The sequence below is a fragment of the Echiichthys vipera genome (genome assembly GCF_963691815.1).
Source record: "Echiichthys vipera genome assembly, chromosome: 19".
NCBI lineage: Eukaryota > Metazoa > Chordata > Actinopteri > Perciformes > Trachinidae > Echiichthys > Echiichthys vipera.
The window spans coordinates 10,985,960-11,011,212 of NC_139844.1; the positions used below are offsets into that span (position 1 = coordinate 10,985,960).

Here is a 25,253-nt window from a genome sequence, read left to right on the forward strand (position 1 = left end):
TTTTAAAATTCTGTCTTACATATGGACATTTGTGACATTAAGATGAATTCTTTTTAATAAATAATGCAAGATTAACATTTGTATTATTATAAATTGCCTCTTATATAGTTAAACATACTAATTTATACAACTTCTTCTTTCCATGACTTTTTCCTGCCATAAGCTCCGTATGTGAACTACATCAGGAAGGACCCGGCTTCCCCTTGTTCCTTAACGGAGGCTCTGGAGTTTCTTCAGGTCGACGTCCTAGAAAACCTGATAGAGAAGGACAGCATGTCAGCCAATCAGAAACAGCCTCCCAAACACAAGCCTAATAACTTCACCGTGGTCGCCATGGAGGGCTGCCACTCATTTATAATCCTGGACTGGGGCCGCCCACTGAAGGATGACATGGTGTCAGGTAAGAAATATTTTTTTCCTCAAAGTTGAATTAAAATGAACACCTTACTAAGAAATCCATAAATATATTTTTTAAGTTTGTTTTGACCTGTGTAACCTATTTATTTTGAATATTTTTTCATTTATGTACCCCTGTACCCCTTTATTAATGTTCTCTGGGCGGTGTGGTATTGTTATTCCAATATAAGTTTAAGTTTAAGTTTTCATCCAGATGCAGCACAAATTTTCATCCAATTTCAAGCAAAATAAAATCCAAAGTAGTGCACGTGTCCGTCTCCTGCTGTTATGTGAAGATTAGGAATAGGGCACATTGAGATAAACAGTATAGGTGAAGTTAATTCTCCACTCAGGTGGCATTAAATAAAAGGAATAATAAGAATAAGGATCTTTAGCTATTGCAGAGTTTCTCAGGGAAAACCAAAATCAAAACCTCTGCCCTAGAAAGTGACACATGGGGAAAAAAGGGTCTGATAAGAGAGTGAAGATAACAACATACTGTATGAGATGTGTTGGATTATCAGAGGTAGCAGTCTGGCCAGCTATAGAGGCAGTACGTTTTCTTTGGCAGGAAAACACAAGCTCCTGGTCATGCTGTGGGCGAGTCCGTCCGCTGATGTGTAAAACAGACAGTTCGTCTGTAGGCTACCGTCGACTGTGTTTTTTCTCCTCTTTCTTTCCATCTGCTCTCGTTGGTGTTTCCTCTCTACTCACACACGATCTCAACACTTTCTGTATTACTGTATTGCATTTTTGCACTTAATTTGTCTCTATGTTTCACCTAATTACCATTTTTTTCAATTTCAAAATACTTTCACTGTGACTTTGTTTTATCTCACATACCATGCGGCAATCTAGAAACTTTATTTCAAGTGTTGTGATGCTGACTTTATGGTATATGCGATATCTAATATATGTTGGGAAAAACTATTTTATGTGGACTTCCTCATAAACTGTAGCGTTGTAGCATCGCAAAGACATACACTGTCAATACAGCAGACATTATTTATTACAAACACATACGCAGGTACATCATAGATGTCAGTTTTAGCTGTACTCGGGACACATCTCTGAGTAGGTGGTGGCAGTATGCAATCTCAAAAACAACGTCTGCAGTCGGCCATTTAATGGAAAGAAGATGAAGCAACTATGCACGGTTGAAGTAGGAAGTATCGTGACATCTCCACCATAAATTGATGGGTAAAAGGCACAAAGGTACATACAAACCTACACCCTTGAGGTACAGTTCACACATGCAGATACAATTACAATGTGCTCTTTTAGTTATTAGGACGTGTTTGCACAACCATGTCTTACGAGTTATGGGTCATGGCTTTCAAAACAAGTGGATGGAAACAGCTGTTAGCAAGTGGAGTCAAGAGATGAGGGACATTGTCAGGAGTTTTTACCTGAACACAACTTCTGGTTCCATTTAAAACGTTTTCCTTTGTGAAGGCTTTTGGAAATGTTTGATATGTTCTTATTTATACTGTTTTTATTCCAATTTGTTCCTATCAATGTTATAGTTTTTCTGTCATCTGTGCTTTCTTATTCTCTTCTTTCTGCTTTATCTGGTTTTATTTTTTGTGACATTGTGAAGAAAAGAGCTATATAAATAGTTTATTATTATTTACTCTGATGGATTGATTGATTTTGCTTGAAGGTGTTGGGCAAAACATACAGTACACTTTATTCTTTAACTATTATGTGTGCATTTAAGTGTTGCATTCGGCTCAAAGAACCAACTCCGTGGGACATTTAATACATCATTATCATAGATCAACATTTAATTTTGTTTATACGTAAAGGAGCAAAAGCTAGAGTAGGCAAGAGTCTACATACTACTCTATCAAACCTCAGTGTAACAATGTAGAATGGAGTAGTATTGAAAAACCAAAAGAAGGAAAATAAAGTTTCTAGTATTTCCCTTCTCTCCTGTCAGCAGCCAGCTGTGTTGGTAGGGCTCCAGATTAAATAGAAACTCAGACCCAAAAGTCCAATAGAAACAGTTGGTAGCTTGATGTGCAGCAGAGCTGGTCTCCACATTTTTAAAGTGAGTGATGGAGAGCCGCGTGACCTGAGGTTGCTTTCCGGATTCTAAGGATTAGACTGCGTGACTTAAGAAGAAGAAGAAGAAGAAGAAAACAGACGGGCAGGTTGGAGGACAGTCAGCATGAGTTATAGAAATACCAGGGCTGCAGTTTTTCTTCAGTTGAGTATATAGGGGGACCACCTACTCTCACAACAAACTGAAAGAATAAAATTAATGTTGATTCTTTAATAATCATAGGTCATGTGAGTCCACTGGACGGTTTTCCTGTTTTCAGTTGTTTTACTAAGCTAAGCTAAGCTAACTGGCTGGTGGGGGCTTTATATTTACCTTATAGAAAGCAGGTCAAGCTGCTACATAAATAATCTGAAAGTATCAAAACGCTCAATCTACAGAGAGCACACAGCCTGTATTCAGAAACTGTGTCTTTAAACCAGTCATTAGGACTTCTGTACTGTGATGTTACAGTTAACATTACAACAGTACACGTTGCAACTGTAGGTAGAAAGTGACATTGCCCGGCTATAGTGACGGTGCAGAGGTACCACAAAAGCAGATGCGGAAGACCCAGAAAGACTGATCCATCAGAGCAGACTGGGCTTTTACAGTAGGGGGGCTTAAAGCGACGGGCAAGTGTTTCAGAAAGAGAGTGAATACAGGTATATTCCATAGACTGTATAAATATAAATAATAATTTAAAAATGGACGTAGCCTCTCTGTCGAGGCCCGTTCTCTCAACTTGATCCAATCGTCCTCGCCTACGGGAGCCGCCATCTTGTCAAACTGTGACTCCACCTCATTTCCTCTTACCAAAAAAGGGCATGTATGTGACGTTGGGGGGCGGGAGATATGTCCATCTGGCTGATGTATACCTCCGAGGAGAAGTGAGGGCCAGGGGCTAGCTGTCACTCAAGAGGCCACTCCCCTAACTATTCATAAACTTTTACTTCCAACAAAATAAAAACACACAAAAAAATCACCACCCTCAGTGTTGTCATGGAAATATGGCCTAAACATACAGACTAGAATGTTTCTTTGAACCAGGCCTTAAACAGGTTTAATTATGCTGTGAAAACATCAGTCAGAAATTGCTCTATTATGCAACCTGCCTCTAATGGCCACTAGATGAACTGCAATATTTGGCACTTCCTTATTGGATCAACCAGGAAGTTGCTGTGGTGGGGGCTTGGTACATTCAGACAGACAGTATGAGAAACATTAAAGCATGTAAACATGTTCTAGTAGAAACCCAAAATACAGGTATGAACCTGAAAAAGAGCAGAATATGGGACTTTAAAAGCTAGCTATAAGCATAGACAATGTCTGATAGTGAATCCAATTAGATTGTTTCCTAACAACTAATGAGCTTTGTCCTTTTATTCTGTATTGCTCCATACAGGCTACATGGTCCACAGTGCTTCATATGACGATGTTCTCAACAACAGATGGTCCTCCAGACCCACCAGTGGGACACACCTGCCTGTGGAGAATCTCAAACCCAACTCTAGGTAACCCATGACTACCTGGTGTGTGTTTATATTACTGTGTATGCATACAATACAAACATACTTATTCAGAGGCTGGTGTGAGCACATGCACAACGCCTTCAGGTTTAGTGACTCACAGTATCATCTCTCACACATGACCTGCTTGGTTGAAAGATCCCTTACTCTGGCCTGCAAGAACTTTGCTGTGGTTGAGTATTTATATCACCTTGTCGCCATCTCATAATACACAGAACATGCATTTTGTCTGGACATTCGTGTGTCATGTATGCATGTGTTTGTGTCTGTTCGGACTCCTGTGTAAGTGGGAATATGTTGCCGATTGTGACATAACACAACAACATAACCCCAAAGTCCAGTGCTCCCAAAACTTCCCGGCCTCACAAACGTACAACAAAACATGTAACTACTGTTTACGTGAGATGCAGATGGCATAAATTCAATGTCTGGCTGGTGAGATTAATCCAACTTTCAGAGTTGGAGATCCGACTTCACGGGCACAGGGGGTTTTAATTCAAATTCTGACTTGGAGCTCGGAAATTTCAACATTTGTGCACAACTTGAACGTACCATTAGTCGTAGCACACAAACATCGGGCTCTCAATGCTCGCTGCAATGTAAATTAGTCTAACTAACGGAACATTAATCCTCTGTTTTACCAGCGATGTTTGTCACCTTATGTTGGTTAAGTGGGGGGTCACTGTGAATCTGGGGGGGTCATGTCCCCCCTGTCACGAGTGTGATCTGCGTGCATGTTCAGTTATTAGAGCGTGTTTCCAAAGCCCTGTCTTACGAGACATAGGTTTTCTAAATAAATGCATGGAAACAGCTCTTAGCAAATGTCTATTTATGATTTCATTAATGTATGATACAAGTTCCATCATAAAAAATGTCTTACACCAATGTAATAAAAACTTGCAAGCTGTATGTCGCATATGAAACTGGTTTTTCATATGTGTGAGTTCATCAGGACGTGAGGTACCCTCCTGCCTGGTGGAGGCACGAATCTGCTTGCGGTGTTATGATAGGTGTCTCATCTTGAGCCCTCGGAAACCAAGCACCTGCTGCTGAACACGAGCAGATCTGCATGCACTGAGTAAAGTTTTCCATGAGTCTGGAAAGAGGGCTTCCCTCCCTGGCAACCAGCTTGTATTCATGATAGTGCATCTCCCGTAGTTACGGTTGATCCTGGGATGGTTTATGTGACGGTGTTGGTATTTCCCATGCTGCAGGCTCCTTGTGGTTGCCAGAACTATGGAGCTATTGTAGTCCTAAACAATCACATATGTATACTCATGTGTACAAAATTTCCTTAGATTCTCAGGTTTGAACATGCAGTCTGACACAATGTGTATCCCTCCGTGACTTTTGCCGGGAAAGAAGACATTTGTCACCACAAAACAAAACACTTGAGTTTAGGACAGAAATGAGTAGAAAGAGAAGTTAACTATTAGTCTGGAAGGTTGATGGTTCAATCCCTCACCCCTGCAATCGACATTGACTAGGGCAGTATATGGAATACCAAATTCCACCCAAGCTTTTGCATTATGGGGTAGGGTAATTTGTGGAAGCACAAAAAATACATTTTAACTAAATTGTGTTCCATGGTGATTTTAGCTAGGACATTAACAACATCTGTTGAGAATAGTAGGCATGATATATACACAGTATAACCTAAACTAGATAAAACACTTGATAGTAGAGCAATGTCTCTGTATTTGAGAAAGGGGATGCGATTCGTTGCAGGTTGAACATCATTTGTATCCCCCCTACAACATTAGCTATGGCGGTTGCACTTTCTATATGCTGCCCACGCTGAGCAGTGACTCCGAAGGTTAAGAAGTCACTCAATAATGTTGAAGGTTTTTGGTTCAATCCCTGGTCCCTCAGATCTTACCTGTTGTTCAGTTGTGTTTGAGTATGTATGTATGTATGTATATACTGTATATACACACATATACACACACACACATACATACACACCTTCCTAAAGCCTGTTGATTAATGATATATCAATGTAGAAACAAGACATATACTTTTAAATTTTACTACGGGTACTTCACATATGTTCTCAACCTATATCTAAATATCCAGAGGATCTATGTTATAATAGATCACCTTATGTGTGACGCATATGGCATCATCACACTTGATATAGGGGCATTTATGTATGGGTTAGCAGTGAGATGGCAGAGGGTATGAAAGAGTGTTTGCATCTGTTGCATCAGAAGGCAAGGTCTGAATCTTTGATTAAATGTAACGGATATAGTTGAGGACCCAATAGCAGCACACAATCAGGTAGGTTCAGTTGGTAATGAACTTTATTCAACAAAGGGGGCCAGGTAGCGAGTCGAGGAGCCGAAGTAGATGGAAACCAGGAGGAACTAGACAAAGGTCAGGATACAGAAGGAGATTACCAGGAAGATGACAGCACAGGATGGCCAGGGAAAGGCAGCCCAGAAATAACTTGAGAGTCTTGCACAAGAGACAATCCGGCAGAGAGTGGTGAGGAGAGCCTATATACTGAGTTAATTGGTGATCAGAGGCAGCTGAGTGCAACAAGTGAGGAGAGTAGAGCTCATGAGGGGCAGGCAGGTGAGTAGAAGGAGGGGCCAGTGGAAAAGTACTGGGAGGTGAATGAGATGGGCAGACTGACATTAAGTAGGAGGTTAATAGAAATGAATATCAGTTTATATATATATATGTGTAACTTGTGAATTTGAAACCTCCATTATTGTTTTTCCACTTCTTTTCAAACATTTATGAATTTTCATTAAATTTCTTTAGAATAGCTTTCTGTACAAACTATCGTATATACTGAGCACGTTATGTGGCCAGGCTTAATTTGGCCCACGGTGTATTGGCACTTGCCACATAGAGTTCAAGAATAGTGATGCTCTGAATGAGAGCTCTCTGTATTGAAAGTTTCAAATGGCTAGCTTGGTTCAATGTAGCATTTTGGGTCTATTCTGTTTTTATATTCTGACTCACACTTTCTTTTTTTTACTACCTTCTCCAATTTCTTCTGTTATTACATCATCTCTCTGCAGCTGCCTTGTCGTCTTCTCTCTCTCTGCTGGTGATATGTTTTTGGTCACTGTTGTCGTGTGGCTGTGGTGATTGGATCCAGGCCTCGTGGCTGGAAGTGGTGAAAGTTTTTGGCTGGGAATTGACAGACCGTGAACTTACTGTATGTGACCTCGCACAGTCAAAGAGAGCACATACGCACATAATTCTGCATTAATGAACACACTTGCACAAACATCAGACAGCTACACTGGAAAAAAGTTCTCACAAACTGTCATAGTTGTCACTGGTGGTGTTGTTTTTAATCAGATAGGATTAAAGTGAGCTCCCTGCCATGTTAGAGCTCTCTGTTACAAATATCTCTTTTGAGGAATCTTCCCGTCTTTCAACCTCATCCCCGTCATCAATTCTCTTTCAGCATATACATATAGTGTGTACGGAAAGTATTCAGACCCCTTACATTTCTCACTCTGTTCATTTGCAGCCATTTGCTAGAATCATTTAAGTGGATCTCCCCCCTCAATGTACACACAGCACCCCATTTTGACAGAAAAACACAGAATTTCAGGCAGTTCCTTCAACCTCATGATTCTAATTCGCTCTGCTGTGCGCTGTAAGGTCTTATATAGACAGGTGTGTGCCTCTCCTAATCAAGGCCAATCCATTTAATTAAACACAGCTGGACTCCAATAAAGGTGTAGAACCGCCTCAAGGATGATCAGAAGAAATCGTTAAATATACAAGTGTCACAGCAAAGGGTTTGAAGTGCCTATAGAAAGTCATGAGACACTTTTGAAATAGTCTTATACTTTTTTTTGTTTTACAGCCTGAAATGATAATACATAAAAAAAATAGTTTTTCCATTCCATTTACACACTTTGCCTTACAACATTTAAGTGATTTTTTTTTTCAAAATTTCTGAAAATTAATAAAACCTAAAAAAACTGGAATAGCACGGTTGGAAAAGTGATGCGTCCCCAGATGTAATACTTTAAAGAGGAATCTGTTGCTTTAATTAAAGCCATCAGACTGTTTGGATTTGTCTCTACCAGCTTTGTGCACTAGATTGGGAAATATTTCCCCATTCTTCCTGCAGAACTGTTCAAGTTCAGTCAAATTCTGGGGTGATCTTCTGATCATCCTTGAGGCGGTTTTACACCATTATTGGAGTCCAGCTGTGTTTAATTAAATGAATGGACTTGATTAGGAAAGGCACACACCTGTCTATATAAGACCTTACAGCGCACGGCAGAGCGAATTAGAATCATGAGGCTGAAGGAACTGCCTGAAATTCTGTGGTTTTCTGTCAAAATGGAGTGCTGTGTGTACATTAATGAGAAAAAAATAACTTAAATGATTTTAGCAAATGGCTGCAAAATAACAGAGTGAAAAATGTAATGGGGTCTGAGTACTTTCTGTACCCACTGTATATCCCTGTGCTTTAATTCTATTTTTCCACATCCATCCATTTTATTCTTATTCTCTATCTGTTTATCTCTAGGTGTCTCTTTTTCTCCTCCCCGCCATTCCCTCTATTCTACTTCCCTCCTTCTCCTTTCAGTAACAGCCAAATAGCCATTTCATTGTGTTGTGCTCACTTTGGATTCATATGAATAGAAAACAGACTACTCTTAAATCTGTCTTGACTGAAGCATGCCCAGTCATCTGCAATGGTCATTAGCATTTTCATCACCTTCACCCAGTCACAATAACAGGGGCAGAATTACACTTTAACCACTAAATCTCTCATTACACACTTGTGTTGTGCTTTGTTTTCATTCAGGTACTACTTCAAAGTGCAGGCCAAGAATGTGTTTGGTTTGGGACCAGTCAGCAATACACTCACCTATGTCACAGAATCAGGTGTGTATCCTGTCAACGCCTGCAAAGATACACTTTGAGATGCCTCATTGTTCAACCCTCTGTCAAACTGGCTTTAGATTTTCTGCTGTACTGCAGCACGCTACGAAAATGTCATGGTGACGTTCATTGCATGATATCGAAATATAAAACCATCTTTGCAGTAAAAGCAGACCACCAGATGTACTCATCATTATGTGCATTATGGGTCTTTCATTCTCAAAATCAGGTGAATGCATTAAACCTGCGGTGCAGCCTGTTTGCTTTTCCTCCCTTGTGAAATGATTGCATTCTTTCTTTCAGACGATCCTCTTCTCATCGAAAGACCACCTGGTAAGTCCATACACCAACTGCACGTATCTGATATAAGGCCAACAAGACATGTTCTACCGAAGCTACAGATTTTAAAGAGGGAGCCATCATGCTGTTAGGATTTTCACTCCTCTGCCATTCTGTATCAGTAGCACTCCTGTGACTGCTTAGCCTGAGTATGCCCATGCTCCCTTGCGTGCGATTTCATTTCACCCTGCTCAGCAGCCTGGTTTCCATGGAGCCGATTTTCGCCTCAGCAAGGGAACCAATCACAGGATGGGGAGAGACCGCAAGAGGATGACTATGCCTTTGTGACACACTGAAAATTGTAGTTGTATTGTTTATATCTACGGATACATCATCTGGTAAAGTTGATACGACTGGCTATGAGCTACGTACAGATGCATTTGATAGACATTCATAGTGTGCAATAAACGGCTCAGGGCAATCGTAAATCACACCTCAAATACGAGAAAATGAATGGGTGGTTCCCAGATCAAGTCTTCTTGAGATTAGCCAGGCTAGTGATTGCTACTATGTATAGGCAAACATCACTCTACTGTATATCAGCCAGTGCGATACATTGGCCGATATTCGCTTATGGCAAAAACACTGCACAGTGTATGTGTGCCAATAAGTACTATTAAGAATATACAGGGTGTCCCAAAAAATGGATACACACTTTAAATAAAGTAGGTGTTTATTAAAATTCATTTAATTTTCAAAATGTAATATCATTTAAAACATAACTTATTGTTCTGTCACCGCCTGTTCTCAAACTGACGTCCGTTCTGATCCAGACACTGCTGACAAAGCGAAGCAATAAAATCACACACATCACAAAACAATTCCCTTGGTATTTGCGTAATGTCATGTTCAATGGCTGCTCTCAATTCAGCGTCTGTTGCAGGTCTCATAGCATGTTATCAGCTGCTAAAGTGTGTAAACAATGAACCTGTTTCATAGGTTGTTCACAGGAGCGCAGTTGGTCTACAGCTCTAGATGTTAAATTAAGAAGGCAATTAAAAGTGCTTTATAGGAGATATGAAAATACATTACAGTAAGACAAGATATAAGATATAATACAGTAAAATAAGATAGAAGAGAAGCTAAACTAAAGGAATAGGATAACAAATATTACAGGCTAGCACAAGATACATGCCTAAATTAAAGACCTAAAATAAAATAAAAAATAAAAGATATTGGCCTCAATTTAAAACTGACAGTTGGAGTGGACTAGCATGTTTAGGGGAGTTCAGTGTTGACTCAGGAGACAGAAACCTGTCCCAGACCATCTGAGGGGTCTCCATGGTTACCATCCAGTGCTTTATAAAGCATTAGTTCTATGAATCATCATAATATGTAAGATATAAACTGGATTTGGCTGCTTTCTGAGCTGACCATTTCAAATGTAACTTTAAATGTAACAACTGTTTTTGATAATATTTGATATACTAATTGATAGCCTTGGATTGTGTTTTTATTGTGTGTTTTAACACCATAACCTCATGCATCTCCTCTGCTCCTCAGGTGGAGAACCGATCTGGATCCCCTTCACCTTCAAGTATAACTCAGCCCACAGCAGCTGTAAGGGCAGCCAGTACGTCAAGCGCACGTGGTACAGGAAGTTTGTGGGCGTGGTTTTGTGTAACTCTCTGCGATACAAGATTTTCATGGGAGATGGTCTTAGAGGTAACATATGACTTACCTCTATTTACCACTTATAATCAGTACTTTTCACAGCACTATCGTCAAAAGAAAGTCCTTATTATGATCTTTTCGCTCCACAGAGCCCTTTTACAGTATAGGAGATACGTTTGGCCAGGGAGAGGACCATTGCCAGTTTGTGGACTCCTACAGGGACGGGAGGACAGGTCCGGCCTACCTCTCAAATAATCTGCCCTCAGCACAAGGTAAATAAGTTGCACAATTACAGTCTCAATATTTAGACCTAACCTTTTATATTTTTTTCCATGCAGTCTGGCTCTCTGGCTCCTAAATGGGCCAGCTGCATCGATCTTATCAGTATTACAGGCATAGAGTAGATTTAAATTGAATTCTATTAAAGGGACTATCAGGGTTTTGTATGTTTTAGCCCACATCCCACATGCTTTTTGATTTGATTTTCCTAATTATAGGTTGCCTTAACTTTTTTAGATTGATGCCAAAACTTCTGAGCAATTATTGGTTTCAGGTCATATCAGTCCATTGTGAGAATACTTGAAACTTGCTAGGGTAGGTTATACCAAAGTGAGAATCATTTACTGGTAGTTACCTTTATATTTCTAAGTTACATTGACCTAACTGTCAATAGTTGCTCACTCTTTGCACTCTGCTTGTGATTTCCTAGTAACAGACCTTGTAAATGCATTGCTTTTTGGAAACTGACTTGTAGTAGGTGTGTTTCCATTAAAATGACATGTTTCCATTAAAATGTGGCCATTTCAGGGAACGCCCTCTCAAATGTCCATTCACTCGCCGTGTTTCCATTACAAAAAAAAAGGCCAGAGAGAGGTGACGGATAGATCTGAATGGGTTTTCATCGCTGTTGATCAGCTGATCAGTGATACAGCGCCGCGCCGCTCTTTCTCAAAGTGAGAAATACAGAATAGTTGTAGTTTGATTTAAGGTGGCCCGTTTGATTCACGTCAACTTATGTACATGTGACGTGAAAGAAAACACTCCATCTTAAAAATTTGAGGCGCTGTAAAAGTGTTTGTTGACAGACAGGCTTGCACCGCGCTGGCAGTACAGTGTGTGTGTATGCGTTTGTGTGTAAATGGAGAGTGAGAGAGAGGAAGCATGCAGCAAAGGACTGCAGGTCAGAATCCAACCTGGCCGCAGCAGCACGCATTTTTACAAGCCCATGCAAAGATGCGCCCGCACAGATCATTTTCTGCACTGCATTCTACTACACCACTGGATCAAAGTGTCTACTCTACTTCACCGAGTTGTTGGGGTGTCAAGTACTGCCACACGTCACATACCGCTGAGCGCTACAGGCAATCAGCAACTGGGCTTCCCTCAGAGGAGAAAAATGGCCCTGCTCTCCCACAAAAAAACAGCTGCTCAAAGGGCCACTCAAGCGACTCACATGCAAATGAGGGGCGTTTCGGCGAGATAGACCCACCTCATTTCTGGGTATTCAAGCCTTATGGAAACGCACCTAATGTTGTAGGGGTTGTATGTTTTGGCTCATATTTAAAAGTTAAGACTGTGGCCAATTCTATATTTTTCTCATGGTCAATAAAGCCAATGAAAAGATTAAAGCTAATGAGGCATCACCTTGTCTGTCAATACTTTCCTACCCTGTTTCTGGCATTGGGGCCAAGCCTATTGAATGGGTCAAATCTGGTAGACTAGTGAGTATTTACAGCAGCAGGGTGGTGTATGTAGGGTTGATTCAAACTAAACTACAGAGTTCATGCTCCTTATGAGGAACATCTCAACCAGTGCAACAGTGTGGCTCACTGATGGGTTTTTAATCATTTTTGGTCAACGATGAAGATCTATGGCACAGACCATTAAACTTAATCATCATTGCCAACAAGGGCTAAAAGCTGTTTATATCCACACTCAAGTTTCCTGATACATTTCTGTAGAAGGCTTTAAACAGCATTATCCTTTCTTTCTTTTGCAGGATTTTATCGCGCCTACAGACAGGAGCCTGTTTCATTCGGAGTTGTTGGCCGACGCACACCCCATCCCTTCGTGGGCTGGTATGAATGCGGGGTGCCCATACCCGGGAAGTGGTAACACAGGAGGTCAGGAGACAATGTTACTTAGGGCAACCCTTCTGCACCCTGCGGAAGGCTTTTCCCTTCACTGGTCTTGCTCTTAAAAACAGACTATTGCCTGCCATAATGAAATGACACCACTACAAATTTATTACAGCTTCACAGAAAGAGAATATAGTAATTTTTAAACAACTTAATGTTTATCATTACAATGCACTTTTTTATATAAAGCAGTCTGTATATGAGGGGGAAAAAGAAGCATGTGTGCTCTTGCTTAGTGTAACTCTTGCCTTAAAGTGCCCTTGTACTATCCCAGAGACAGGTCCTCACCCAGTGTTATTTATCTCATCAATAATGCACACACACGGTCAAACCAGTGACATTGGACCAAAGCACAAGCTGCAAAGCAAACTGTAAGAATGGGCACTTAAAGTGTGTATAGGTCTGTTCATTTTCAATCGTGAGATTTGTATTTCATAATGTAACAGCTTCTGACAGCTACTTATTGTTTGTTTTTATTTGTGTTCTTAAACCATCATACTGTTCGTTGTTGTTTGTTTTGTTTTTTTTACACCCTTTTGGTATTCACCAGAATTCATTAAAAGTTACTGTGTAAGTTTTGTATGTATACAAAGAATAAAAGACCAAATATTTGCTCAGGAATGGTGAGAGATTGAATAAAGGTGTTATAGAAACCACAGCAATCCAAAAACATGAATCATATGATATTCTCCTGCTACAACATTCTTTTCTAGTGAACACTTCCACAAAAGATCCAGATCTCTTTAATCAACCTAAAACTTAACTTGACTTAAGTATTAAAGTAGTATTGCAACAGTGTAGAAACTAGGGCTGCCCCCGATTTTCTTGGTCATCATTTAGAGCGATTTGTCAACTAATCGACGTATATATACAGCCCCGTCCCCCCCAACATAATATTCAACATAACTAATAACCATTATTTTGTGCGCACAGCCGCGCTATAAGTCTGGCACCTGTTAATGATACCAGCAAATTATTTCAGATTCTAATTCTAAAAAAAAGGCTCCTAATGTTGTTATTTTTTCCTGCGACCAATCGACCAATGACAATTTTGGTCTGCTAATGATTTTTTGGTCGACTATTTGGGGGCATCCCTAGTAGAAACACTCTGTTACAAGTAAAAGTCCTGCATTCAAAAGTTTACTTAAGTAAAAGTACAAATGCATTAGGGTCAAAATGTTACTGAGTCACCACTGGTGACAGAGGAAGTTTGGTGGAGCCAGCTGGACAGAAACTTAAAATCAGATGAAACGTCACAAACAACATATTGCGTACAGAAGCAGGTGACAGGGGAAGAAATAGCAGGTAAAGTGTAACCATATTGAGAGGCAATCCGTATTTGAGTTCAGTTCAAGCAGGGAAGTATTGAAGTCAACTCTTCGGTAATCACCTTGTTTGGGCTGCCTGTCAATATGGACGTAGCGGACAGCTAAGGCTGCTAAAGCATTGTAAACAGTCTTTTTTAATAAACTCCGGGTTCACTTACGACGTTGTTGGTGCTTTGTTTTACATGTAGGGACTGTTATCATGCCACTGCAGAGGTTTGGTGCTATTTTTAGCAATATTAGGATTAAAATAGCTGTTTTGGCTGGTTCACCACGCCGCCCAAGCTACTCAGTGTTAGGGACTAGAATTTCTCTGTTAATAGGTGATCAACGAAAAAGCTGTCTCGATGGCTTTTTTGGTGTATATGCCGAAAAAGACCATGGAAAGCAAGTAAGCCGTAATTACACTTTAATTGGCGTGAATTCTGTGAGCAAATGTGGAGTGAATCAACAGCCATGTGTCGAGTGTTAACACACTGCCCCATTAATATGCAAACTATGTATAACTTTGGTACTGTAATTAGATTTAGATTCAAAGCAGTGATTAAAAGTCCATTTACTCAAGCCTACCTTTCTCAAGTGTAGAAATGTATTTATGTTAATACCTATGTATTAAAAGTATACCATACATTTGATTACTCCATTACATTTACCTGGCAGCTGTAGTTACTACTTACTTTTCAAATTAAGTATTTATACATTTATAAATGTATACACCTGCATTGAGAATGATACTTATTATTTAAGTGCAAAATGTGCTAAAATTATTAAACATAAAAGTACTCAATGCAGACAAAACTCTCCCGTGAGTGTAAATATCATCTTATTGGATTATGAATACATTATTGTTCCATTCATGTATAAATAGCCACTTTTTATAGTAGTTGGTCGTGCTGGAGATTTTATTAGGTAATATATTCTGTAAAAATGTATCATATTTTATAAAATCATAATTTGTTAGTAAAAATATTGGATCTGCATCGTAACTAGTACTATGAAAATGAATGTAGTGGAGTCTAAACTACATTATTCATGTATGCATTGTAGTGGAGTAGAAGTATACAATTAAATACAATACTTAAGTGAAACTACTGAGTTACATTCCAACACTCGATACTGTAAGAACATTGTACTGATAATAATTTAAGCAGGATTGCAACACATGGGGTGTATGGACTATTTATACATCATTTTATTGGCACTTTTTATCAAGTAAAGGTTCTGAATACATCACTGTTTGAAAGAATTCACATCTGCTGTGTTAGATTTGGAAAGCCTACCTTACACATTTGTAGAACCAATTATCGTTCTGATTTATTTGAAATTCAAGTATTAATGCGATTACCTGACGGACGAGTTTGAACCTAATGTTGCTAACTTCAGATAACATCTTTCGCATAAACTTTCATCTTCAGACTCAAAGCTAAATGCTCAGATTTCAATGTGTTGTTTGAACACGAATAAAAGTCCATCTGTGTAAAATAACTGGGATGAGAAAAAGTATGATCAGAAGTGGGTCAGCGCCACAATAAACCAGGTGGAAAATATTTCACAGATGGGACGTAATGAATGGAGAGGTCTATTTTGTATATGTGTTGTCATTTAATCATTACTCCAGCGATGAGATTTCCACGTTCATTTTCAAGAATGAATGTTTGAACTTTCCATAAAGCCTGATGGCAACTGTCAGTTTTAACTTGGTGAGGAAAAACTCTAAAAGCAGCCAGGCTTCTTGTTTTCAACACAGTGCACAGCTCTGCCTCATAGCTTAACCAATATTATTAATCCCCACAATTCCTCCAGGAATGAAATAGGATCAAAATAACCCACAAGAGGCAAGAGACTGTATCATTATGCTATTCATCTATCACTACAACACCTAATACTACACTTACTCTGTTGGTATTTAAGCCAAGGGTGGGGTTCAGACTTTCATTTTTCTGATTCCATTACATTAAGCTGAGTTTATGCAGTTCTTACCTACCTTATTTACTTAAACTCTGCACAGTATCAAAGGTCTGACCTGCAGTCTCTTATCTGCGGGGCACAGGTTGAGGTTGGCTCCGATTTGCTGTGGCAGTTAGATTTAAAAGACATTAAATGCAGATTCATTCAGTGCATAAAATATTCCCCCTGGCTAGTGTTGAAGAGATAATGGTTGTTTTTGGAGTGATTACTGACACATTTGTCAACCCTTTGGTGGATGGTTGTCAGATTTCAGACATATTTTCCAGGTACGTTGTGTATGGATCAAAGCCTCTGCTGCCCTACATGTGTTGTCAGTGAGTGATGATTCTCTTTATGCCCCAAAATATTTGCATTGGCTGCAGGTTGCAGAGAAGAGAATAGAGAGCAGAGAATAATGATAGTTAATTCAAAGCCCTATCGGAAACCCATCCTGAAAATACAAAAACATGAATCTGTATCTAACCAAATGTTTTTGCTTAAGAAAAAGACCAGAGGAGCAAAGGGAGGAAATGGAGAAAAAGAAAGGAGAACAACAGAAAAGAAAAGCCAGGAGGACAAACACGCTGTACACGAATGCCGCAACATCTGCCACAGATGTTAGAGAGGATTAAAACACACTTTGATACTTTAGTGTGTGTGTGTGTGTGTGTGTGTGTGTGTGTGTGTGTGTGTGTGTGTGTGTGTGTGTGTGTGTGTGTGTGTGTGCGTGTGTGTGTGTGTTTGTGTGTGTGTGTGTGTGTGTGTTTATGTGTGTGTGTGTGTGTGTGTGTGTGTGTGTGTGTGTGTGTGTGTGTGTGTGTGTGTGTGTGTGTGTGTGTGTGTGTGTGTGTGTGTGTGTGTGTGTGTGTGGGTGTGTATGTGTGTTTATGTGTGTGTGTGTGCATGTGTGTGTGTGTGTGTCCGTCAGAAGAAGTCATGATGACTGCTGTCAGGGGGAAGAAGAGAATTATATCAACCATACCCAATACAATGGCACAAGGCAGAGCTACAAGCAGGAAAACAGTGTGTGGTCCAAGTTTTAAACTCTGTGCCACTGCCTCCCCCCGAGACATTGCTTCTTGGAAAGAGCTGAAGGACAACGTTTAGGGCATGGGATGCTGTGACTTCTAATTGAGGAATTTTAACAGCCTTTTCATCAAAATAAAGTAAAAACCAGTGCTGCAAACAAAAGTTCTGACCTTTTTTAACTAAAACCACTCGACACAACAACGATTGTTTAATAGAATTTTATCTTTTTAAAGAAAAGAAATTGCCATTGCCTTCAGTACAGATATATGGAGAAAATCAAATGTAACTGATTGATACACTGAAGGGTTTCAGTGTGACTGAAGGGCTGTTTTACTATGACCTCAAGTAGATTCAAAAACATACTAAACACAAGCAAAAACATTTCAGCTGTTAACCCTAACCCCAGGGTTAACTTAGTTAGGGTTCAGCTGTCATTGTCATCTTATCTCTATAGTTTGGTGAACTAACTCTCTTCAGCTAGCTGAAGTGTTAAAGTGGGGACAAAATGAAGAGAGAGTATAAGAGAAGAAACTGAGCCAAGAAAACCGAAACTATTAAGGTTTTGTGAGCATTTTAATTTGAAAGTATGCATGCTAGCTTGGCTGAGATAGCTGCTAGAGATCAATGAATTTAGCAAGCTAACGAGCTGGTAACGTAATGCAGGAAATGATATAATGACAGAGTAAAAGGATGAGGCTCTTGGGAATATCAATATTTTTCTCAGACATATTATGAAATTATGAAGAAAAACTCCACACATCTAAAATTACATCAAGACTTGTGCTGCCTTCACATGCTATGGAAAAGATGGTCGTTTCCACATGTGAAGGGGAAATTACCAGTGCGTTGTGTTCAAGTGCTTTTGTTGTCGTAGTGAAATGAAACATGGCGGACCCACAGATCCTGACCTGCTAGCTAGCATCTGCTCTCGGTAGGTAAACCAAACAATAACACATGATATTGAAATTGTCTACTCCACAACATTGTATAAGCTACAAAAACTATCTGTTAACAGCAGCAGAAAACATTTAACAGCGTGCAGTGCTTACCATTCACGACTCTTGCGTTGCACTCCGCCGTGTTGAAAAGGTCAAAGGTTATCTCGTCTCAGCAACTCGGGTATCAAAAATATTCTATGAGCTCTCCATCGGAAACTACCACATGAGGGGGTATTCATGTGCAATTTTCACATCTGCTTTTGATATTTACCATATTTTCCTAGGATCTGAAGGCTCGATTACCATCAAACCAAACGAACTTTGATGGCCTGAAAAACATGTCGCAACTCGTGAACTTTTGAAAAATCTGGTTTAAAACTTTAAACTAGGGCCGCAGCTATCAAATCTTTTTGTAATTGAGTATTACCGATCCGATTATTCCATTGGTTAATCGAGTAATCGTATAAAAAAAATTGAAAAAAATAACAATTATTATAATTTTGCGTGTGTGCGTGAGGGGGTGAGAGAGAGAGACAAGATGTGTGTGTTGAAGGCAATACACTTGCAATTTACCATGAATAAGTTTACTATTAAAACAACTCAGAGTGGTGCAGAAAGTTCTATGTGACGCACGTTTTTACTCAAACAGGTTTCAAAGACAAATAGATTTGTTTAGAAAATGAATTAGAGGTAGATATTATCAGGAAGAGCTATTCGCTCTCTCTCTTCCTGTTTACCGTAACAACAAGCTACATACAAAACGTGACTGACACATTTTCTCAAACAAAACTATAAAGACTGGTCAGGTAGGTGCGTTATGTTTAACGTTCATGAAAAACTTAAAGGTAGAGGCATTCACAAGGACAGCTACCATTCTCTTCCTGTTTTTAACATCTACAGTCACTATCGCAACCGCCCTCCTTAAACCGGAACAGCCGTGTTCGGTGAAGTGACGTTAACAACGGACTTCTTTGGGCTCAGACGCTGAATCATCAATGTCGTGCTGATGTCTTATAACGATTCTAGTTTGCTGTGGACACATTGCACCATTTAGGCTTCTTTTTAAAGTGTGAAATCATCCTCTGCCTCTTCCGAGTGTAGTGGTGAGCATCCGCAAAAAAAGTCCCTGTGGAGCAATGATCCCTGCACTGGGTAGGCCGCATAATGCGTGAGATAGGAATTAAACGAATCATTGAGGCAGAGATTTTGCCTTGAGGATTTTCTGTAATCTAGTTACTCAAGTAATTGTTTCTGCCCTACTCTGAGCTTATATTGTAGATGGACACAGCAGGGAAATTATTCAACACAGCATGCTAATAATAATTTGAAAGAAGAAAAGCATACACAAAATGTATAAGATGAACTAAAAAAATTGCTAGCCAAAATATTAAAAATGCAAAACAATGTCAACGTGATGAAGAAAGTGTCCCATTATCACTGCACTGAGAAAGCATGCATAGCAAAGCTCTGAAACTGGAGCACCTAACACCAGCCCTCATCACTGAATGTTACTAATGACACCTGTGATGTTTCTTACACAGTAAGTCATAGTAATGACAGCCGACATTTAGACCATTAGCCCAAGTGACAGCCTAGAGAAGGATCAGTACCTGCAGGTAGAATAACAGCTTTAAATGGCACCTGCCACTAAGTGAAATCTGTCATTAATGCAGTTAAGTAGCATGTCAGTGGAGTGTTTACTGCCAGTTTAATCTTCATTCCAGTTGAAGCACAGTGCTATAAACCACTGATACACGTAATGTGTTGAGAAGGGTGTTATGGGTAATTGCCGAGGTTTAGGAGCCAACCCTTAGACAAGCTGATTAATTGCCGTAACTCCTCTGTGGAGGCAGAAAAGAAGAAAGATGTAAATGTTTAACTGAAAATCTGAACAAATAGGCTATAATCAAAACCAAACCACACCTGTGAACATTTGCCTAGTAGCTCCAAGAAGCACGTAGACAGGTTTGAGCTACATTCTTGTAGGTTATTGTTTCATGTTTTGTTTTTTTGGCTGCAAATAATAACAAAATGGATTTTATTTTTCTCATATTTACAATTAGTGTCTTGGAATCAGGCCCTGGCACTAAAGCAAATCTGAAGAGAGGGCATGTGGTTTTCATGGGAAGGCCTGCAAAAACGTGCATATACTGACATCTTCAAAGATGTAAACAAACATTTTAAATCTGTCCTAGTTTATTTCCTGTTGCTGTGTATGTGAAAAACATCAGCTGACAGGACGTTCCCAAGGACCAAGGCTGTTGCCTAGCAATGGAATTACGTAAGTCTATACAACACAAGTGCAACAGTGCACTGCGTGCACGGCAGCACAAAAACAACAGGCCAACAGCATTGAGTAAAGACGCACGCCACTCGCAAATACACACAAATAAACAGCAACAGACAAAACACATTTGCAGCAGTGCATTGTGTGCACGGCGGCACAAACACCTGTAAACAGCAGCATGGCCAACATCATTGCGTAAAGGCACACATTCAGAAAAACACTCATCACAACAACAGCTTTGCTTTGGCCCTACACAAAACGTTCACACAATACAGAGCTACAACCCATTATGCACCAAAAAACAGACACTGGATACGCCGGTTCCCTGTCAGATGAAATCTCTTCAGCATACGGTCCTGGCGGGTGTGGCGGCGGTGGGGGCGAGACAAGGAACGAGGCCTCGGAGGCCTTGATGGATCCTGCACGGGTTGTTGGGGGTTAAACCAACAAGGTCTTGGACACTGGCAGGTGCAGGATCTTCAGCTGCAGCTCTTTCATCTCTAAGGGTTGACATGGATAAATCTTTACTAATTGTTTTACTCTAAAGCCATTTTCAGATATCTCTTTTTATGGCTTTTTTAAAACCGAATACATAATCCTGAATCATGAGGTTACTCCAGAACAGGCAGCAGAACAGAACATTTTCAATCACTCAATATCTTCCTGCATGATGTATTCTGAGTAGTGATTGGTCTACATGTATGTCAATCAAAAATAGTCTATCTTACACACTTGATTGATCTCTACATTGGAGAAACAAAACAACTACTGCAGAAGCGCATGGCCCAACACAGGAGAGCTAACTCCCACACTTACATCTCAAGGAGAAAGCCCACTCAACAATGTCCACATCCTGGACGGAGAGGACAGATGGTTTAAAAGAGGAGTAAAAGAAGCCATCTATGCAAAAGTAGAGGAACCATCGCTAAACAGAGGAGGAGGTCTGAGACACCACTTATCTCCAATTTACAATGCTGCCCTTTCATCCCTTCTCAGGCGATTCAACAATCTAACCTCAAAGAACAACTGTTCACAAATGGCCTCCTGTGACTCCAACGACTGTCGTTAAGACTCAATAGCGCACCAACGAAGTCGAAACCTACTTCCCACCAACGACTGCCACTCTAACGACGGGCGTTGGCACTTGGAGCACAAAGAGTTTCAGTGACATCAACGGCCTTGTGAGAGGTTAAATACCTGGATCTCCACACCAGACATTTGGACCAATCCCAGCCTGGTCCTGGTCCTGGACCAGTCCCAGCCTGGTCAGATGCGTACATGAACTGATGAAGCCTCTTGGATGAGAGGTGAAACGTCTTCCTAGACAAACAACCAAGTCCAGTTGCTTTTGACTGAAACTGCTTTGGGGACACGTTTGCAATCTTTTAGAATGAGACTGTGATCATCTAGGCCGGGTTGTCCTTGGGGCAAAATGTGCTCCAAACACTCAATTGGAATAGACAGTTTGGTTAATCAAGTAGGATCACTGATGTTGTCATTTTCTCTTCTCATTAAGAATGTACTTTGTCATTCTTTAGTATTTGTTGTATCTGCTTTGATCAAGAAGCCAAAGCTGACATCAGACGACAGAAGGTTGAAATTGTGACCAGCATCAACACCATGTACACATAAACAAAACACACACATACACACACGAGCACACACGCCTTTTACATTGGTCAAAAAATACTGAAATTTTTTTTTTTTTTTTGCCAAGCTAACACTGTGACATCCATCCATAATGACATGGCACTAAAACATCATATGTCAGCTATTTTCCAATGTGTGTCAGATCCCCTGTAATAGTTTTCAGTCAAGGTCTGTGCACAGAGCAAACTGCAGATCCTTTATATAAAAAAGGGCAAAAAGCCACGCTAGCTTGATTGAGTCCAGGCCCAGCTGACTTTCCACACGTGGATCTCACATTATAAATTCAGCTACTTTTCAAACCGGCTGCTCAATGCCAATAAGCTACTCCTGGTATTATTGTATTGCTTCAGAAAAGGCTCATTTCCATACATTTGAATATACCACAAAATTGCTTAATAACAGAAACATTAAAATCTCACATATGAAAAATGTGTGGTTGTGAAAGAATGCAGGTCTTTTCTTCTCGCTGCTTTTTTTTTGTTTCTTTTTGATCAAAGTGGGTCACACGCTGTTTGGGCTGGAAAAAGTTAGACTTCATTCTAGAGAGCTGAAATCATCGCAAGAAGAATCAGTTGAAGGTTGAAGAGAGAAAAGCAAAAGGGAGGGGGAGAGAGTGAGAAACAGATACTCAAAATCAGGAATTTCACAAGCAATGTCATGTTTTATTTCTGTTACTTGTGTGCCAAAATATTTAGTTAAGTGATAATGATTGTTGTATCCTTTTCAAATATACTGTAAGTACAACCATGAAGCATAAATCTAAAAAGGCTAAACTTTTCCAGCAGGCTTTGGAAAAGTATAGCAATCATTTTTTTGTTAAAAAGAGTTCAATCTCTGGTCTCAACTTGAACTGTACTTCTCATGATGGACAATGACACTGGCATGCAGAGGGGGGATTGGGGGGTGTCTCTAGGAGCCAAAACACGTGTTAAAGTGCCCTCTTGGAGCAAAAACATGTGCTAAAGTGCCCTCTTGGAACAAAAACATGTGCTAAAGTGCCCTCTTGGGGCAAAAACATGTGCTGAAGTGCCCTCTGGGGGCAAAAACGCGTGCTAAAGTGCCCCCTTGGCAGACAAAATGTGTTCTGAAGTGCCCCCTTGGAAACCAAAATGTGTGCTAAAGTGCCCTCTAGGAAGCCAAAACATGTGCTTAAGTGCCCTCTTGGAGCAAATACATGTGCTAAAGTGCCCTCTTGGGGCAAAAACATGTGCTAAAGTGCCCTCTTGGGGCAAAAACATGTGCTAAAGTGCCCTCTTGGAACAAAAACATGTGCTAAAGTGCCCTCTTGGAAGCTAAAACATGTGCTAAAGTGCCCTCTTGGCAGGCAAAATGTGTTCTAAAGTGACCCCTTGGAAGCCAAAATGTGTGCTAAAGTGACCCCTTGGAAGCCAAAATGTGTTCTAAAGTGACCCCTTGGAAGCCAAAATGTGTGCTAAAGTGCCCTCTAGGAAGCCAAAACATGTGCTTAAGTGCCCTCTAGGAAGCCAAAACATGTGCTAACGTGCCCTCTAGGAAACCAAAACATGTGCTAACGTGCTCTCTAGGAAACCAAAACATGTGCTAACGTGCTCTCTTGGAAGCCAAGGCGTATGCTAAAGTGCCCTCTTGAACCCAAAACAGGTGCTAAAGTGCCCGCTTGAACCCAAAACAGGTGCTAAAGTGCTTTTTTGGAATCATACTTGTGCTAAAGTGCCATTTTGGAACCATACTTGTACTAAAGTGCCCTCTAGGAGGCCAAACGTGCACTCAAGTGCCCTCTAGGACCCAAAACATGCTAAAATGCACTTTAGGAGCCAAATGTGTGCTAAAGTGCCCTCTAGGAGCGAAAACTTGTGCTAAAGTGCTCTCTTCAGTGCCAAGGACACACTATATGTGCCTTTTTTTCCTTTTTGCCCCTGTCCTTCAAAAGGTCTGTGCACGCCGCTGAAGAAGGAGGTTGTGAGAAAATGAATTTCCTCTCTGTAAAAAATATGTTACATGAATTGGAAGTAAAACAATATTGGCAGAAGAGGATATGCAGAGAATCAGGGGGAATATTTAGTATCATCGGCAGTATCAGCTTGAGCGACGGGAGCCATAAACAACAGAGAGACAGAGAAGACAGCCCTCCGAACAAGCTTGTCATGAAAAGAAAAGCAAAAAAGGTCTAATGAACATCAAAAATATGGGAATTGTCAATTGCTCAGAGACATAATATTTACAGAACTCCAAGATGACATAACAGGCAGGCTGCAGTGACAGAGACTCGGTTGTTTTGCTCTCAGCTCACTGTTCTTTTAATGGGGTTTGGATTAAAGTCTGGTCTCTTTTTTTGCTCACTTCTCTGAGCTCATTGTTATAGTCAGTTATGAACTCAGCCTGCGGAGCCTTGCAATTATATCGTTCTTTTGGCAGGTGGATAGGTCACGCAGAAACCCAAGAAACTGCAGGGGGAATTAAGAGGTAAGCGTTGAGGAGTCAAAAGCCATCATTACCTTTTCAGATTATCAGTTGTCAGATTTTTGTTATCTCTTAAAGGTTAAAATTACACAGAAGAAGTGGAAGTCTGAAATATAAACCTCAGTGTCTCATTTTGTTATTGTGAGAGATGCAGGAGGGGGAAAAGAGACATAATATGGCGACAGGGAGTTTAGAAATTAGAGACAGCAGCTGACGAAGCTCAACAACTAAACTTGTCTTCATCAGTACTGAAGATGGTCCAGTAGGGAAGGATGCTGCCAACCAGGAGACACTGCCACCAGGGGTTCAAACCCTGACTGAGGTACAACACGCAACCACTCCACCAAAGGGTTCAATCCTTGTGTTCACAAATGCCGCTCACTGCGATTTCTCAGCGATTTCAACTTGCAAATTATGGAATTTCAATTTCAACTTGCACCAGAGAACAGGTGAGCCCAGGCGGTCAAGCATGTACCTTGATGGGCAAATATTTTAGTTTTTAAAACAAACTTTAAATGTAGAAAATAACATTACAGGTGAACTCTTTACTTTGTATCTTAAAGGACCTGAAGCTTTCAATTTAGATGATTTAGATTTGTTTTAATTGTTAAATTAACGCTGGAGTTTTGTATAAACAGTCCTACAGTGGGAACTGAACCCAGAACACTTGAGTGTGAATCAGGAGTCCTGACCGCTCGACCACCATGGA

At 40.3% G+C, this 25,253-nt stretch overlaps 1 protein-coding gene across 4 annotated transcripts in view; it reads left to right on the top strand.

The window, feature by feature from the left end:
• Positions 1-13,550, top strand: part of fndc1 (fibronectin type III domain containing 1) — a 40,540-nt gene extending 26,990 nt beyond the window's left edge. For all 4 annotated transcript variants that reach the window (XM_083934363.1, XM_083934364.1, XM_083934365.1 and 1 more), the window contains 7 exons: positions 164-400; positions 3,846-3,954; positions 8,762-8,841; positions 9,142-9,171; positions 10,681-10,842; positions 10,941-11,063; positions 12,791-13,550. In XM_083934363.1, the coding sequence (XP_083790489.1) occupies positions 164-400; positions 3,846-3,954; positions 8,762-8,841; positions 9,142-9,171; positions 10,681-10,842; positions 10,941-11,063; positions 12,791-12,906 (857 nt within the window). In that variant the 3' untranslated portion in view covers positions 12,907-13,550. The remainder of the gene's footprint in view (positions 1-163; positions 401-3,845; positions 3,955-8,761; positions 8,842-9,141; positions 9,172-10,680; positions 10,843-10,940; positions 11,064-12,790) is intronic.
• Positions 13,551-25,253: the final 11,703 nt, after the last annotated feature.